This window comes from Trichogramma pretiosum, unplaced genomic scaffold, assembly GCF_000599845.2.
Source record: "Trichogramma pretiosum strain Unisexual culture from Peru unplaced genomic scaffold, Tpre_2.0 scaffold5, whole genome shotgun sequence".
NCBI classification, from domain to species: Eukaryota; Metazoa; Arthropoda; class Insecta; order Hymenoptera; family Trichogrammatidae; genus Trichogramma; species Trichogramma pretiosum.
In genome coordinates, this window is record NW_019641672.1 from 2072218 (window position 1) to 2088014 (window position 15797).

Below are 15797 nucleotides of genomic sequence, written 5' to 3' on the forward strand. Positions count from 1 at the left end.
TAGTTGAAACTCACAGTCCAATCCAGCCTGAACTTTGATAAAATTCTTATCAGATCAATAAAAATTTTACGGGTACATAACTAAGAATTAATTTTCGTAAGAAAATGGCAATGAAGCGATGAATTTATAATCATCAATTATTTACATTATTATTTATATATTTTAAATCGCACCTTGGTTTACAACTCATTTTTTTTTTTTTTTTTTATGAAAATCAAATTTTTTTTTATTCAAACTTACTGAACATTAATATGCGCAGTGCTGCTGCCGGCTAAATATAAACAAATACATTGTTTAAATTATTTTTGAAAATAATGTTTATAATATTGTATGTACTCTGAAGTTAGCTTGATCATGGATTATTCATCTCCTCGTGTAATTCTGTATTCATCGAGCATACTTTAATTATTGGTTAGATTATTCATTATAGCCGTACGACAGGATTTTAAAATATCACTAGATCTGTCGTACGGACAGGTGGAGCCTACTTAAATAATTGAATTTTGCTAATGGAGTGCACCTTCAAATATGTTTACACCAAAACAACCTTATTTTTATCGGACGAATAAACAGTTTTCACTGCTCAAATTAGTCGACCTTTATGATAAAGACGTAAGTTTTTGTTAAAATCAGCAGTATCACCACCGTTTATAGCTAACTATGAGTATTAGTTAATCGGATTACTTCCCTCATTAGTAACCATCAAATCGAGTGATTTATTATGAATTGAGGTTAACTGATCAATGTAAATAAATGTATTTTATGACTACTTAATTAATAAATTTCAAAGAATATCACATTTATCCCTGTAAACGTATGCAATGATCGTTTGTATGCGTGATCCCATTACTTAACATAATATTAAACTGTATTATTTTTCGTTCATATTTCTAAAAGTTTAGCTTTTATATATAATTGTTTATTTTTATGTTTCAGTCTTTCATTCGTGAATATCTGTTAGATAATGTGTTCGTTTGTATTTTTATGTACATACTATTCTACTTTGCCATTTGCTACGCTCACAAGGTAAACATACATTTTGAATGAAAAATCGTCAATATTACTGTCTTATTATTAATTTTTGTTCAGGTTATCAAGCAAATCGAGGACAAAAATGAAGAAATGATCGCCAAAGTGAATTTAAATCGAACGGTATGCAAAAAAGTTTTATTGAAAGAAAAAAAAATACATCGTACAATACGGTTTTTAAATTTTAGAAAGTAAATGATATGATAGCAATAAAAAATCATCGCATGGAATATGAAGAAGTTGTTATGAATACGGTCAGTAATAGGGTAAAATATTTCTCTGTGAATACGATTTGTGTCGAATATTTTAAATTATTTTCAGAAAAAAGCACAAAAAATAACTACGAAACATTTGGACAGCGAGGTAAAAATTCTTAAATCAAACATATTATTATATTATATCAATAAAAATAAAAACATTTATGTATTACCAAGTAGATAAAGCGATTAAGTACAAAACTCATGAAAACACAGGGCAAATTAAACGAGCTTGAAAACTTTGTAGCAAAGGTAAACACAGTGAAGGAATATGTGTATCAATGAATTACTATAAAAAATGTTTTATTTTACCATAAAGTATTAACCACTGGATACTTTTTTAGTGGAAGTATTGGAAAAGTTGTACGGAGCGAACGAAGAAAATGTCAAATTGTAATGGTGAATATCATCAAGACGAAATTGATCCTGAAATAGAGATCAATGACGTTAAGGTATAATCAAATCCATTAATTTTTTCTCGTTAGTCCAACTAAATATTATTAACTAACTCTATAGACTAAATAAATAAACTGATAATCAATTACAGTCTATAAAATATACATTAAATTACATTATATATTTGAGTAAATATGGATTTTTTCATCAGATATTGGACCCGTCTTTTCCACCGTCGAACCCGCCAGAGCCACCACCGAGGAAGTTTGGAGTCTTTGCTCGACCACCCACAATGTCAGGTGGTTCGAAAATAGGGTTCAAATAGTGGAGTCATGAACGAAAATTCCTATACAAATTCATTTTACCGAGGTATAAATTTAAGCGTATGTTTCTAATTTGAGTCTGCAAGCAATCAATAAACTTATGATAGCTTTTCACAATTACTATTTCAACCTAAGAAACTAAATTTTGAATTTAGATTAACAATTTAGTTCGTATTCAATTACTGAAATGTATTTACAAAAGTTGATATTACAGATTCAAAATCATCAAGATACCAAAGAGGTCAGGAAAATCGTGGGCGAACAATTTTTTTAGGCTTTAAGAATTTGCAGAGATGAGAGAATCGGTCTACGAAACAAAACCTCAACAATTGGACACGTCACTTACTTTATAAAAATATATCAAAAATAGCTTAATTTAATGATTTGCGATCAAACAGAAGTTCAAATTTCAAGTGGGTCTTAATTTTTTATACGTGACATATCATTTCTTTACATCTGATAGAGTTGGTCTGTTTCGCAATACTGTCTATCACTTGATTTTGGATGTAAACTTATAAATTTGGGATATATTGTTTTTCAAGATCGATTTAATCTTATCTCATTTTAGTCTCTCATCGTAGTAATCTCATTTTGGTAGATTAAAATGTGTTCTTAGTCTAAAATTTTCAAATTATACTGTCATTTCTCTAGTAAAACTAAAAGTAAAAATTACACGATTATAAGAGAAATAATTTCATTAGCAGAAAAAATTAGAAACGTATGAATAAAATCAAAAAGTACTATCAATAAATTCTTGAAAATAAATCGAAAATCATAAGCTTATGATAAGCCGATTCGTAAGAAATTCAATATGATAAATGTATGAGTATATACCATAATATAAAACCACGTGAAGATCTCAAGTTTGACGTTGCTCGATATCTACAAAGGTAGGCTTGTGCGTATATGAGTGTAGCTCGAATTTACTTTCACTGCCGAGCGCGAAGGCTGTTAGCCTCGCGAAGCCATGAGCCCGAGTCATTCACAGTCATTCCGTAACGGCGAGAGGCCACCGATCGTGTGATCCGGCAGGGATTGAATAACTCAGAGTGCCGTTTTTCAGTTGTGTAAACGTTAGTTTTAAATTTTGATTATTTTTTTTCTCTTTCATCTTTGCTTACAAACAATTCGATTGTTCAAATCCAAAACTACGACGCGTGTTAATGTGTGTATGTGTTGTTTGGAAATACTTTTATCAGCATTGCGTGCATCTGGTTGTTTTCTGCTCGGTGTACAGGAAAGTGAGAGTAGTTTTGTTGAGAGTGAAACGCTGCGCAGCAGTATTAGTGCTTGTGTGAGATAATTCGTCGATACATACGTTCGCCTGCATAATAAGCATTTTTTTTAACATCGCTTATTTTACTAGCGTCTGTCTCATCAAACGATCAATGTGTCGTGGATAGTTGAGCGCTGTATTCGACTAAATTTAGATTACGCATTACACGTGTAAAAACCCAACCGCGTCTTTTTCAGACACGTACATCAGAACGTTATAATTCGATTCTTTACAACTCACTATAGAATATTAATTAAGTGCCCAAAAAACTTACCACGATGTATAAAAAATTGAAAAATATTTGTTTAATTTTTCAGTTAAACGATCGTAAAGAATATTCTCGAATTCTACATTGCAAGTCATGAGAACTTGTCGGATTTTTTAATTAAACGTCTATAAGGAAGATGCAAAAAATGCACGTGGTATTCAGAAATCGCTTTGTTGACCGTTTTATTTGGGAGTCTAATGAGCTATTCCACAAAAATATACAATGCAAAAAAATTTTCCACGCTACACCTATATATAGGCGTTTGGTATTGGCGATTCTTGCTCCAAACGCGATTGAAAGTAAAAGTCGTTGAACTGTGAGCGTTGCTGAGACTCCACTTTTACTTTTCGTGTATATATATATGCAACGCTACAACCGTCGGATATATCAAGCCTTGTTTATGCTTGTGTACATTTCTTTATACATTGACAGCAGAAAAATGGTGTATTTACAACTAGTCGATAATACATAATTAAGGTTTTTATAATATATAAACAACCATCTATTTTAAGATAATTCACTAATAAAATTGTCGAATATTATATTGCGTAACGGAATTTTCGAGATTTCTCCCGTACATGTACGAAGAAGCATGACATTCGAGTAATCGGTTATTCGTTTAAAGAGTGGGTCATGATACGCATAATATGAAAAAAGGCTTATGGCACTGCATGGGGTTTACCCGAACCGGCCGGTGTTACTACTCGAGCGTACAATTGAGTTTCGCTAATTGTGGGCATCAGTGCTTTTTCTGACATTTGCAAGTACTTTTACTTCACAACAACATGCCACGCTTCTGCTCCCGCGTGCGCGTGTGTGTTGCCGCAGCTTGCTCTGCTTGCTATTATCTTGAAGGTTTCGGTAGTCGGCTAAAGTTATTTTCTCGTGAAAGTTCGTAGTTTTCATTTCCATCATAGCTGTTTATTGCTTTTTCAAAAGAAAAAACTTTCAGGAACAATTAAACGTCAAAGTCTATGTTTTTCACAGTCATTTCATGCTAGACTTACAGAAATGTGTCAATTCTTTTCCATAGTCACAACACTTTTAATTCGCTCAAATTATTAATTTCAATAATTATTTGTACTAATATGATTTTTTCATTTCTTTCAGAAAGCATCAATTATGATAGATCAAAAAACAGTGCGTTTCATCATAATAGTTGCAGTTTACTTTGTGATAACGGGCGAGTACGCTGGTTTAACATCACTATGGGATAAAAAAGATGATTCAAACAATAGAGATTATTTTTCAACGGACTCTTACGAAGATACAGGAGAACAGTCGAACTCCGATTCTTCTTTGGAAAAAATTATGCTAAATCAAGTTTCTAAAGAGGAAGATGAGGCCGAAAAAGATGAAAGTAAGAAAAATTCATATATATTGATCTTAATATTGTTTAATTCATTCTTTATAGGTTCATAAAACCACCCAAATATTCAGCTGTAATTAATAATTAAAAGTAATATGCAGAGTTGAGAGAACAAATTAAAAATGTATCAATACGTTTTTTGATACTCTTGTTTTCCGCAATATCACAATATTTTATGACTATTATAACGTCGATTCTGTAAAGAATTAAATGGGTTAATAATTTTCTTAGGTTAAATAATGAATATTTTTGGTCACAACGACTCTACATTTTAAAAGAATTTTCATAAGGAGTAAAAATATCAATTCTGTCTGTTTTTTAATATGATAAATTATTTATATACTCTTTGCCAAAATTTAAAAAAAATATTCTTCCGCAAGTTTCATTGTGTACTCTAAAGTTAACATAAGATTTGTATTATAACATTATACTTCTTGTAAAATATTTATAATATTTAACGAAATTTTAAAATTGGTTAACAATAACTTGGCTTAGTACTTAAATTAGATAAAAATTATATAAACTATTTTTTGAGTAGAGTTCGCTTTTGAAAATTTATTTTGCAAGAAAGTGATTTGACTTCTGTTGACATTTTTTATGTCCATTTTTAGAATAATTTACAGCTAAAAATGTAGGTACCTTTTCTCCTAATAATTCACTTATAGATATTGTCATTACTTATTTCAATTTTTTTGATAATAAATAAAAATCTACATGATTTGATCTTTTAACAGAAGAAAAAATTATTCAACTACAAGATCAATAGTGTCTTGAAAAATGACACGTTCATTATAAAACTGAAAAGCATATTTGCCCATTTCATTTTATTGAGCAACAGAGATTTTTAAAATCTAGTAATTTAGGCAATGTAATTATATTTTGTAACAACACAAACAAATATGCTGAATAATTTCAAAATTCAGAAAAAAAACAAAAAATTTTTAAATTTAAAGTACCAAGCTTATAGTTATTTATGAACTTTTAAATTATAAATACTTGAAAATAAATATTTTAATAATAACATTCAATATTACCTACTTACAGAAAACTTGAAAAGAGAAAAGCTTTTTGCTATAATGAAGGCTATCTGTTTACCAAAATTGGTCTGTGAACTGTCCAGAGCAGCCCATGAAGATCATCTAACCGTAGTAGAGAGGTCTCTGCTTGAAGTAATCAGGTAAACAAATGAGTTTTCATTCAGACTAATTCAACTGAATCTTCTTTTGTTCTTAAACGAGCGAGCTGGAATCTGAAAAAGTAATTCAAGTAAAGCGTGGGATACACACAAATACAAGATGCTGAAAGTGCATTCTTTTTTTTCTATGTTGTTGGCCTTGGAGTCGTTGAGACTTCCAAACTGCCCCTGATATGAGCAAGTTTGGAAGGAAGAGATATTGGATACATCGCAAGTGTATATCAAAATTTGCTCTTTTCATACATCTATTCTTCATTACTATTTAGATAAAGTTTCTCTTTGCACGCATACAGGGTATAATTACTTCAATTTCGCATATTATGAAGATCGTGACTGAAATACACTTTCAAAGCTACTGTGATTCGACATTCGTGTTTATTGCACTTTCAAGCGTGGCTTTCGCTCACCATTAATAGATATTATTACTTGGGTCCCACAAAATATATCCAAATTTTTTACTAGTTTTTCTGATCCTTTAAGTTAATTAGAGCTCAATTAAGCAAATTTATTTATTCGGCCTAAAAGCGAGTAATTTATTGTTGATGACGTAATGAATTGAATAAATTAATGAATTAAACTTCAAAAATATATACAATGGCATCAAAAAATGTTACCATTGTAAGAGACGTACACAAGAAAAATGAAAAATACCAGTCGTTATCGTACAAGTTGATAATTTCAATTTCCCGAGCGTTCTACAATTTTCGGATTATTTATCCCGACCGCATGTGCGCGAGCATTATGAAACTGTTGTTCAACAGGGTTCAATAATGAAGTTATACGAATGATAATAATAAGCTCTCTCGCATTTTAGAGTATTAACCAGTCAAGGCTCTTTATAAATCACATTCTGCATGTTAATATTCAACGACAAAATAGACTGTATCGTCCATATACGCACATATAATGTGATTCCTCTGTACGCCGTACGTGACCGAGAATACGAGGGTATTATTATATTTGCTGATACGAAAACCAGGCATTTGTCCATTCAAGTGTTGAGAGAAATGAGCTTTCAATGTATCACGAATAATTCAACGAATGACGATGAATGTTATTCTCGCCTCGAAGCACCGACCATTGATAGAAAAATTAACCATACGTTGCATTTTCGACATGACGATTAAGATACACCAAAAGTTTTTCTTTCAAAGTTATTTAGTATCATTCATAGCTTTATATTTGCTTGGCTGAGTTGTATTCTGGATTGTATAAATTAATTAAAATACGATATTCATTTTATACGCGTAAACATTTTTTCGAGTGATAGTTCTAGAAGTGAATGCTTCATTCAGTAAATATTTTTTAATATTAATATCAATAAATTATATCGTATCACATTAATATCGTTAAAATACTCGTTTCAATGACGGTAGTTTTGTGGTACAATATTTTTTATCAAATTATGTAATTTAATTAAAAACTAAAAAGTACTACTTGAAAATATTCTGTAAGTGAAAATATTTAGATGCTTCCTGATAATTTAATATGAGCGATGAAAAAAGAAGGTGAAGAATTAATTGCCCAATAAGATTATATTCATGTAAGGCTCTTTCAAATTATTAGTCTCTCCTTTCATTGATGTGTATGTTGCGAAGAATATGATGTCTCCTTGTACCCCTTACTATAAACGTTTTGATCTCTACTTGAGCTTCGGATTCGAGTCATATTAAAATATTTTCAAATCATACCATTCAAGCAAAAGAAATTATTTCAGTTTAGTTACCGTCAATGAACAATTTTGAATCTAGTAGTTATATAATTTTATAGATTCTAGTAACAAATTGAAATTGGAAAATCAAATTGAGAATATTCATTTCTAATAATGGTTTCTTTTTTATTTTACAAATTATGAGCTAACACTAAAGGAGATTCATGCCAATGGCAACTTGAAATCGTTTTGTTTGTGAGAGGTATGAAAACGTTCTTATACTGAATGTACGTATACACGTAGATTCTGAATTGAAGCTTTGCCACCCCCTTCAACATAATAAACTGGTTCATCATCGTGCGTACCAGTACGCTCATACGCAGAGAGCTCCCAATCAAATAGACACTTTTGTCTTGCTTGCGCGTCTGCTAAGAAAATGCGCAAATATCCAAGTGCTTAATGTCCTGGAAATTCTAGCTTTATACTTGCATATAAACGGGTGGAATTCTCTATTGCTATGTGTTTGACTTTATTGGTTAGATCCTGTGCAGATCTAAAAAGAGCTAACCAATCGAGATGAGGGAAAGATTAAAAAAGGATGACTTGCTATTTATAGGTACGTGAAACTGTTTCGTTCGCCTATGTGTTTGGATATATAAGCACACAAATATAAAAGCTCACGGTCGTAAAGCTTAGCAACGAAATCAGACAGACATCTTCTTTGATGCTTGAAAAGAACTGATAAAAACTCCTGTTGTTTTGATGACTTTTTGTCGTTCTAACACTTATTTCGTTCCTCTGTTGTGCACATTTTTTTCTCTGTCATTTTGATATGACACATCGCAACAAGTATACTTGCTTGTAGAATTTAAATGGATAATTTTCTATCTTCGATTGTGTGCGATACCTAGAATTGCTTATGACGTTTTAACCAATTGGAAATAAGATGTGCACTTAAAAAATGCAGACAAAAAAGAAATTGTCAACATTTCTACAAACATGTTTTTTTAACTTTCGCAGGAAAAAGTATATAATACTTAGTTTCAATTAAAAATAGTTCTAATTCGAGTGAACTTGTAATTAGGCATCAATGTTTTCTCTTTGATAGTAAGTCATAGTTATACATACAAATTATGAGCCATCAACACTTATCATTAGCTAACTTCCAATAAAAAACTGATTGCTCGCTAAAAAAGATTGTCGTATTTTTTTTTCAAATACTTAATTGTGCAAGTACAAGGTGCAAAAAATTTGAAAACTCATAACGTGCTATGGACATTACAATCTAATTATTAAGGTCGGTTTGCATAATCATTTTCAATGACTATTTAATAATACTGCGTGAGTGCATTCTCGTTCGAAAGTAAAAGTATTCAGAGAGATTGAGAGGGGGGAGAAAATGAAAGAAAAGAACCTTGGGCTATTTAATTGATCAATTTTTTTCATTCAATTTGATAATGTATTTATTTTTTTTTAATATATTTTGCTTTTCTAGCGATACAAGTCTGAATTACGGAGGTGAACTGTCAAAATTCCATTATGCTGCCCACATGGGACAATTGATCAGAGGAATAGATAATCAAGGATGCCACAATTTCTTCCCAAGTTGTCCTCTGAGTTCCAAACAAGTACTTGGCATGGCAAAATATGCTGTTAATCACAAAAATGAAGAACCTAATGGCGAAAATGAAAAAATCGGAGCATGAACTTTGTATCAAAAGCAATGACTCCCGACAAAGTTTGTGTTGTAAACTTTTAAGTGTAGTGAGGATTATGTGCACTGTGTGCACTCATAACTAAATATTATCTGTGATATTTTTTAAGTTCTAAGAAGATAGTCGACTTAATATTGTAGTCCATTTTCATTACAAGTTGTTAATACTTGAGTGTGTAAAACTGTTCATTCATATAAATCTTAATTTTCAAGTAAATTAAGTTTTATAAATGATAATTTATTAAGTGTTTCAACAATTGTGTAATATGTGTGGAATGTATGTGTTTTTAAACGCATTTAGCTTATCGTACATGAGTTTTTTTAAGAACATAAACAAACGACAAAAAGTTCATTTAAATACTTATGTTTTTATCTGATTTTTTTCATGTATTTTAAAATCATCAAAATGTATTAATTATGCTTTAATAAATACTTTGCAAAATGAAAATTAATTTTTCAGAGAGAAAATTTGAAATTATTCATGTTTACACATACACAATTATAAAAATGAAAACATTTTATGAAATTTCATTGATATGCCCCGTATATATTATAATATGGCGAATCGTGTTAATCTGAAATTCAACCAACTACCGGTGCCACGCTATTTAGCATTCAGGTTAAATATTGTTTACGTGATTTCATTTCGAATGAGAATTTGTAGAAAATTTATATTATGAAAGCTATCAGATGTCTTGAGTAACAATACATAATATTGGTTCTCTCGAAGAAAATGATAACACTGAAAATGGGTGAAAGTAAAATTGAGGATTATATCGTATCAATTAATTGAAATCGGTGATGTAATGGTTCTTTTGTACTCATTTTGCGGGCATCAATTTTTTTTCATTCAATTGATATTACATTCAGTGATCGGCCAAGGTGCCGCAAAAACGCGGATCGAATCTCAAAGTGTCGCGATCGTGACCCGGAGCACGTTGTACGTGCTTTTTCAAGGGGAAAGCCGCGACCTTGTACCCACCTCCCACAAATTGGAGATGCAACCTCGAGAGCGTACTCGTACGGGTTACATCGATTTTGCCGTAGGCACAGGATTATACTACTGATCTGTTTCGCAAGGCTCCTCGTACCGTGGAACTGAGCCTCGCGAGCGCCTATGTATACAGCAGAAATCGCGTCTGGAGGGGCAACCAGATTGACTTTCTCCGAGGCAAGAGTTTTGCAGACTTTAACTGCTCAGCATAATTCCAGCGAACATTCAGCGCTGAGTTTTTACCAAAGCAACAACGCGATTTCGGTTGAGTAGGTGTATCAGCACGCGGCAGGTGAGTACTTTTGCGAAACTGACAATTTGATAAACTCTTACAATAACTATGTAATCTATAAAAAAAGGAAAGTTGTAAGATGAGTAAACAATTGCGAATCGAGTGAAAGAGTCTGTGCGAAAAAGTGTCATCATGTGTGTACGTGTATTTTCGCCAAATCTACTTTCTTGAAGTTATATAACAAGGAAACGGATACTCCCGTATTCGAGTACCTGGAAAATATTTTCATGTTTTATTTTAAACTTCAACTAATATCTTTTGTTTATATCGATGGTTTTTTTTACATTTTGAGAAGTTTAAGTAAACAACAAATCCGTGTTCTTAAGATTTCTTATTTAATTTTTTCAATCGTAACTATAAAATACTTAATGTCGAGGATACGACTTAAGAACGAAAATATTATAATTGATTGAAAATAATTTATAAACTTATATGTTTTTAGGTATCAAACGATGCAGCTATCAAGAATATTCTGTATTTTTTCATGCTACTTTTTAGTTTTAACGTGTGTAGCATCGGCACCGCAAAACAATGAACCCTTTTTTGAACTTCCTGTACAATTAGTGGGATTCCCCGTGATCATTGCAGCTGTTAGGATTTCGAATTTTGTCAAAAAATTGGCTTACTCGTTGAATCCTCGTAAGTACTTTAACTCATTTACGAATGTAATAATATATGATCTATCAAGATATCAAGAGAAAAACGCGAGAACATTCCAAAAGTAATTTTCATTTCCTTAAGAAGTAATTCATCCAGTGAAATAACCCGTGCAAACGCACAGTGAATGCCCAATACACAGCGCATACGCACCGCATGCATACGAATTCAAAAGCGCGTGTGTGGCGAAAGCGAAAGTGTTTCACTTGTTTGAAATAGCTCGTAAAGCCAAACAACATGTGTAATACTATCGTAACAAATTATATTTATATACCAATATTCATGCGATTGACAATTTTTCCTTTGCCATATTTCGATACGTATTTCTGGGAGATGACTCAAAATTATACTTTTTAATAAAAATTTTAATAAAATTTGCAAGTGATTTAATCACTCGTTATTGTCAATTTTAGAAACTTATCAGAGTCGCGTCAAGCGGGGCTTGATTGCCTTCGAAGATGAAGAACAATTTGATGTGCCATTGATCGAAAAGAAACTAATAGAAGAGGCCGGACAAAATGTGTGTATTTATGAACGAGTGTGCGCTAAATATGCAGAAACATCACTCCAGAAAAGCAACAGTCAACATCATCTTGATTGGAATGTCATATTCAGGTATTAATAGTTTTAACGATAATTTGATATTCGCCACATGTAAATTAGCGATTTCAATAATCGGCCGTAGTTTGGCAATAAGAATTTACATTTACATCGGTATCTCTTGGGCAATCGTTTTTGTGACACGCAACGTTTCTGCAGAAGATTTAATGTCAGGTTGTATTTTTTCTATCAAAAATAGTCGCGTAAGAGTTGGCTAAAATTGAAAAAAAAGAAAGAGATTAGCCGGTCGAAAAAATCTATTGTATACGCGCGATTTATCGAGGTGCATTAGAGTATCCGTGCCATTAGGGCTATCTGTACAAGGCGCACGTTGCTTACAGAGAAATTTAGTATCGTGTAAGCTTGGCAACGGACGTGAAAGAAGAAAGAAATAGAATAGAATGAACTTGGCGCTCGAGGCGTGCGATGAAACACACCGAGCTTCTTTTCCACCCTAGTACGATTTCTGAAATCGTTTTCCAAGTACTACACGTTCTGGCCCGAGATTTACTGACGGAATCGTTTGAAATATACTGTTATAATGCGGATTTTCTCTTTAATTTTTGTCCCTCAAGAGTTGGGGTCATGTACAGGACATTGACAATTTTAATGAACTGTATCGCTCCGTATTAAGTTGAATTCTCCCGAAATTCTTAATACGCTTCGCTTGGTATCCATTGGATGCATTATTGATACGGCAAAACTGATACAAAATTGAAAAAAATATTGCTTGATGAAACTTTGAACTTGATATACTTATATACTTTACAGTCAATACAAATCATCACCAGATCCAATGAAAGACAACTATTTGCTCAGCGTTTTTCTGGGTGACATTATTGGAAGTCCACGTCTTTGCCGCCTACTAGCAAAACGAGGGAGACAGTGCCAAATACCATTGATAGACTAACAATCGTGTAAATGAATGTATAAACTAAAAATAATGTTGTAATAGGAAATACTTTTTACGTTGTATGCTAGAACGAATTATTCGAAAAACCAAATTTATTAGTCGAAATTCGTTAAATAGTTGATAAAATAATTTTTACTAATATTGTAAATACAATTTCACATGTTTCAATATTTTTTTTATTTTCAACGAAAGTATAGAATAATTCATATTATTAAAATTGTCGGCACGTAGTCCATTAAGTGGTTTATGTTAATGAGCACATGAATATGTCGACTACTTCTTTCCACGTATGATGTAATCGGAGAATGCATTGTATTTTTATTAAAAAAATCTATGGTGTGAATTCGCACATGGTCTATAATTGAATATTCGAAGATGGTGACGATCTTGACAATCGTTCTATATTTGTGATTCTCAAGCAAAATATATATTCGTAATAGTTTTTTTTATGATTACACATATGTCACTGTTTTTACTTAAATTCCCGACTTTCGTCAAATATGACGAATACTTGTTGAAAAAATTATTGTTTGAGGTTAAATTATAATAAAAATGGCATTAGTTACTTAATGTAATTGTGTGTTTTGTTATGGGTATGACGATAGATTTATACATTGTATTTGTAAAAACCCAATTAGTTGACATAGTATGAAATACACGTTTTTTAAAATGAACATTTACAAGTTTTTCATCTTTTTAGTGACCAATGACCTATCATCGTTTGAAAACAGTAAACTACACATCGGTAATAGAGTCAATGACATCGACGTATATTCAAATTCTATCAAATGAAGCTAATATGAAATGTTAAGCGCACTAGGTAGCAATCGTTAAAATGCTAATTATTCAGAAATCGATAATCACTATTTAAAACAGTATACAAGTTGTGATGTATCATCAAAGTAAATCAGTGAAAACTCTCACGAAATAATTTTTGCGCAATTCTTTTTGAGTAGTTTTCAAACGATTGTACTGTGTGGTTCAAGCGTTCGAGTATTACATGTAATGTTTGTGGAAATAACTTAAAAGTTTGGCCAACCCACGTTTTTAAACGGCAACCAATATTATGTTATGGGACTCGGAGTTCAGTTGTGATTCATCTTCCGGACAGTGAAGTTTCACTTTTAAGCAGTCATTTCTACAAATTTGCTGAGTAGTGTAATTGAGTTCAGTGTAAAATATTGCGATAAGTGTTTTGAGTGTTATTGGGTTTGTTTTAAAAAAAGTTTGAAGTGATTTTTTGTTAAATAGTACGTTTTCTGGATAGTTATAAAAATTATCTATCCACTATTATAGTGAAACTATTGCAGTAGTTTACATCATCGATAATTTACTTACGACTCAGATCTAGGAATAAGGGAATATAGTTCGATTTCTCGAAATAATGCCTCGGTGGACCGTGAATTTCGCATTGGTTTTGCTGATGCTGTTGAATTCAGTGTCAATAGAACAAGTTCGTGCTGCTAGGCGAGGACGTTCGAGAACTCATGCACTAGTTGAATCGACTACAAGCTGCAATTTTAATGAAAATTCGAAAAATTACACTCCTACCGATTTACTGCAGTTGGTTTTTTAATATCCTATTCAATTTTACTTGAAACATAAGATACAATGGTTGTTTTAAATTTTAGGTGTTTGAATTCACTAGCGTCTGAGGACAGACATCGATCTCCGAACATAGATCTATCTAGTGAAGGTCGAGCTAATAGACAAGGAAGAACTTTTATGAGCTCTGATGATCAATCAAGTGACTTGAAACCAAGATTTAACGGATTTTTTCTCGATAAATTCATGAGATCGTTGGCAAGTTTAATGTTAATAAAAAGTTGCACGTTTAGGCTTTCGACTCATTTTCAATAAATATTTATTCATGCAGGGCAGCATGTGGCCTAATGATTTTCAAATCCCAAGGTTTGCTGATCTATTAGGTCTAAATGTTTTTGAAAATCCAGGACAAAAATTATTTGGTGCAATGAGCTCCATATCTCGGCACGATGATTACAGATGCGTGCCTAGAATTTTATGCGAAATTACAAGTGGTTCAACTCCTGGAGAATCTTCATATCGTAGTGCTCGTCCAACAACTGGTCAAATTCTTTTATTCAAGTGAGCACAGCTTAACTTTTTTTGATTGTTTTATAACTCATCCTCGGTGAAATGTAAATTACGTAATTTATAAATATTTTCATCATTTTGGGAACATTTTTTTTCTATTACAAAAGTTTATAATTTTTTTAAACTTCAGTTTACTGTCGGCTTTCGATCGAAGCGGAGCATCTCCTTTAACCCTGTTTGGAAAAGCAGCTTTACTTGGATACGTATATAGAGGTGACCCTAGAGTGTGTTACCAAGAATATCCGAGATGTCCAAGAGACCAACAAGAACTTATAGCTTATTTGAACAATTATAAAGGTGGATTTTTCCGATTTTTCACAATGAATAATGATTATCTCCTACACTCTGAAACACCTCAACAAGAGCTTGGTTTATGGACTTCAATGCGTCCCGAGTATTTTCCACAAAAACCTTCAAATAATAACAATAAATTACCTAATTTCTACGAATTTTCAAGCGGAACTGCATTTTATAATCCTCATCAAACGTTTTATCAAAATCCTTTTGTTTATAATCATGTTGGTAAGTTGAACGAAAATAATATGTTTCATTAAAATAAAATTATATCGATTCATAAATTAATATTGGTGATATAGAATCTGACATAAAGTGGCCATCATATACGTACGGATCAAGAATTGGCACGGGCAAATTATCATTCTCAAATGAAGAGTATTTTAGCCAATCTAATTCTAATGATGGTGTAAAAATATTCCCTTCCGAATTCGACAATGAGAATACAAGATAG

The 15797-nt window shown here is 31.9% G+C and overlaps 4 protein-coding genes across 6 annotated transcripts; all 4 read left to right on the forward strand.

The window, feature by feature from the left end:
- Positions 1–309: 309 nt before the first annotated feature.
- LOC106658681 lies at positions 310–2816 on the forward strand. Of its 3 annotated transcripts, XR_002763546.1 has the most exons (10): positions 310–612; positions 937–1026; positions 1090–1152; positions 1218–1283; positions 1351–1392; positions 1467–1538; positions 1631–1738; positions 1894–2051; positions 2220–2418; positions 2707–2734. XR_002763546.1 is itself a non-coding variant. In XM_023460478.1 (9 exons), the coding sequence occupies exons 1-8, from the start codon at positions 529–531 to the stop codon at positions 2005–2007; spliced, it is 639 nt and encodes a 212-aa protein (XP_023316246.1). In that variant the 5' UTR covers positions 310–528; the 3' UTR covers positions 2008–2051; positions 2208–2816. The 3 variants fall into 3 exon arrangements, 2 of the variants coding, with proteins under 2 accessions (XP_023316246.1, XP_014236226.1); XM_023460478.1 differs by having other exon boundaries at positions 2208–2816; XM_014380740.2 differs by having other exon boundaries at positions 2220–2816.
- Positions 2817–2974: 158 nt separating this feature from the next.
- On the forward strand, positions 2975–9842 carry LOC106658682. Its single transcript, XM_014380741.2, has 4 exons — positions 2975–3078; positions 4660–4909; positions 5963–6095; positions 9260–9842. The coding sequence occupies exons 2-4, from the start codon at positions 4672–4674 to the stop codon at positions 9468–9470; spliced, it is 582 nt and encodes a 193-aa protein (XP_014236227.1). The 5' UTR covers positions 2975–3078; positions 4660–4671; the 3' UTR covers positions 9471–9842.
- Positions 9843–10276: 434 nt separating this feature from the next.
- On the forward strand, positions 10277–13593 carry LOC106658854. Its single transcript, XM_014380993.2, has 4 exons — positions 10277–10764; positions 11207–11403; positions 11835–12036; positions 12793–13593. The coding sequence occupies exons 2-4, from the start codon at positions 11217–11219 to the stop codon at positions 12929–12931; spliced, it is 528 nt and encodes a 175-aa protein (XP_014236479.1). The 5' UTR covers positions 10277–10764; positions 11207–11216; the 3' UTR covers positions 12932–13593.
- A 1223-nt stretch (positions 13594–14816) lies between these two features.
- LOC111694013 lies at positions 14817–15797 on the forward strand. The gene is made up of 3 exons (XM_023460521.1): positions 14817–15040; positions 15180–15571; positions 15646–15797. Exons 1-3 carry the CDS (start codon positions 14817–14819, stop codon positions 15795–15797), a joined length of 768 nt encoding a protein of 255 aa, XP_023316289.1.

Bases quoted from the DNA above. Each gene is read 5' to 3' on its own strand.
- LOC106658681 (XM_023460478.1), top strand. From the start codon at position 529: ATGTTTACACCAAAACAACCTTATTTTTATCGGACGAATAAACAGTTT. The intron at 1,153-1,217 runs GTATGCAAAAAA...TTTAAATTTTAG, and splicing joins AAGTGAATTTAAATCGAACG to AAAGTAAATGATATGATAGC. The intron at 1,739-1,893 runs GTATAATCAAAT...TTTTTTCATCAG, and splicing joins TAGAGATCAATGACGTTAAG to ATATTGGACCCGTCTTTTCC.
- LOC106658682 (XM_014380741.2), top strand. From the start codon at position 4,672: ATGATAGATCAAAAAACAGTGCGTTTCATCATAATAGTTGCAGTTTAC. The intron at 4,910-5,962 runs GTAAGAAAAATT...ACCTACTTACAG, and splicing joins TGAGGCCGAAAAAGATGAAA to AAAACTTGAAAAGAGAAAAG. The intron at 6,096-9,259 runs GTAAACAAATGA...TTGCTTTTCTAG, and splicing joins TCTCTGCTTGAAGTAATCAG to CGATACAAGTCTGAATTACG.
- LOC106658854 (XM_014380993.2), top strand. From the start codon at position 11,217: ATGCAGCTATCAAGAATATTCTGTATTTTTTCATGCTACTTTTTAGTT. The intron at 11,404-11,834 runs GTAAGTACTTTA...TGTCAATTTTAG, and splicing joins GGCTTACTCGTTGAATCCTC to AAACTTATCAGAGTCGCGTC. The intron at 12,037-12,792 runs GTATTAATAGTT...TATACTTTACAG, and splicing joins GATTGGAATGTCATATTCAG to TCAATACAAATCATCACCAG.
- LOC111694013 (XM_023460521.1), top strand. From the start codon at position 14,817: ATGTGGCCTAATGATTTTCAAATCCCAAGGTTTGCTGATCTATTAGGT. The intron at 15,041-15,179 runs GTGAGCACAGCT...TTTAAACTTCAG, and splicing joins GGTCAAATTCTTTTATTCAA to TTTACTGTCGGCTTTCGATC. The intron at 15,572-15,645 runs GTAAGTTGAACG...TTGGTGATATAG, and splicing joins TTTTGTTTATAATCATGTTG to AATCTGACATAAAGTGGCCA.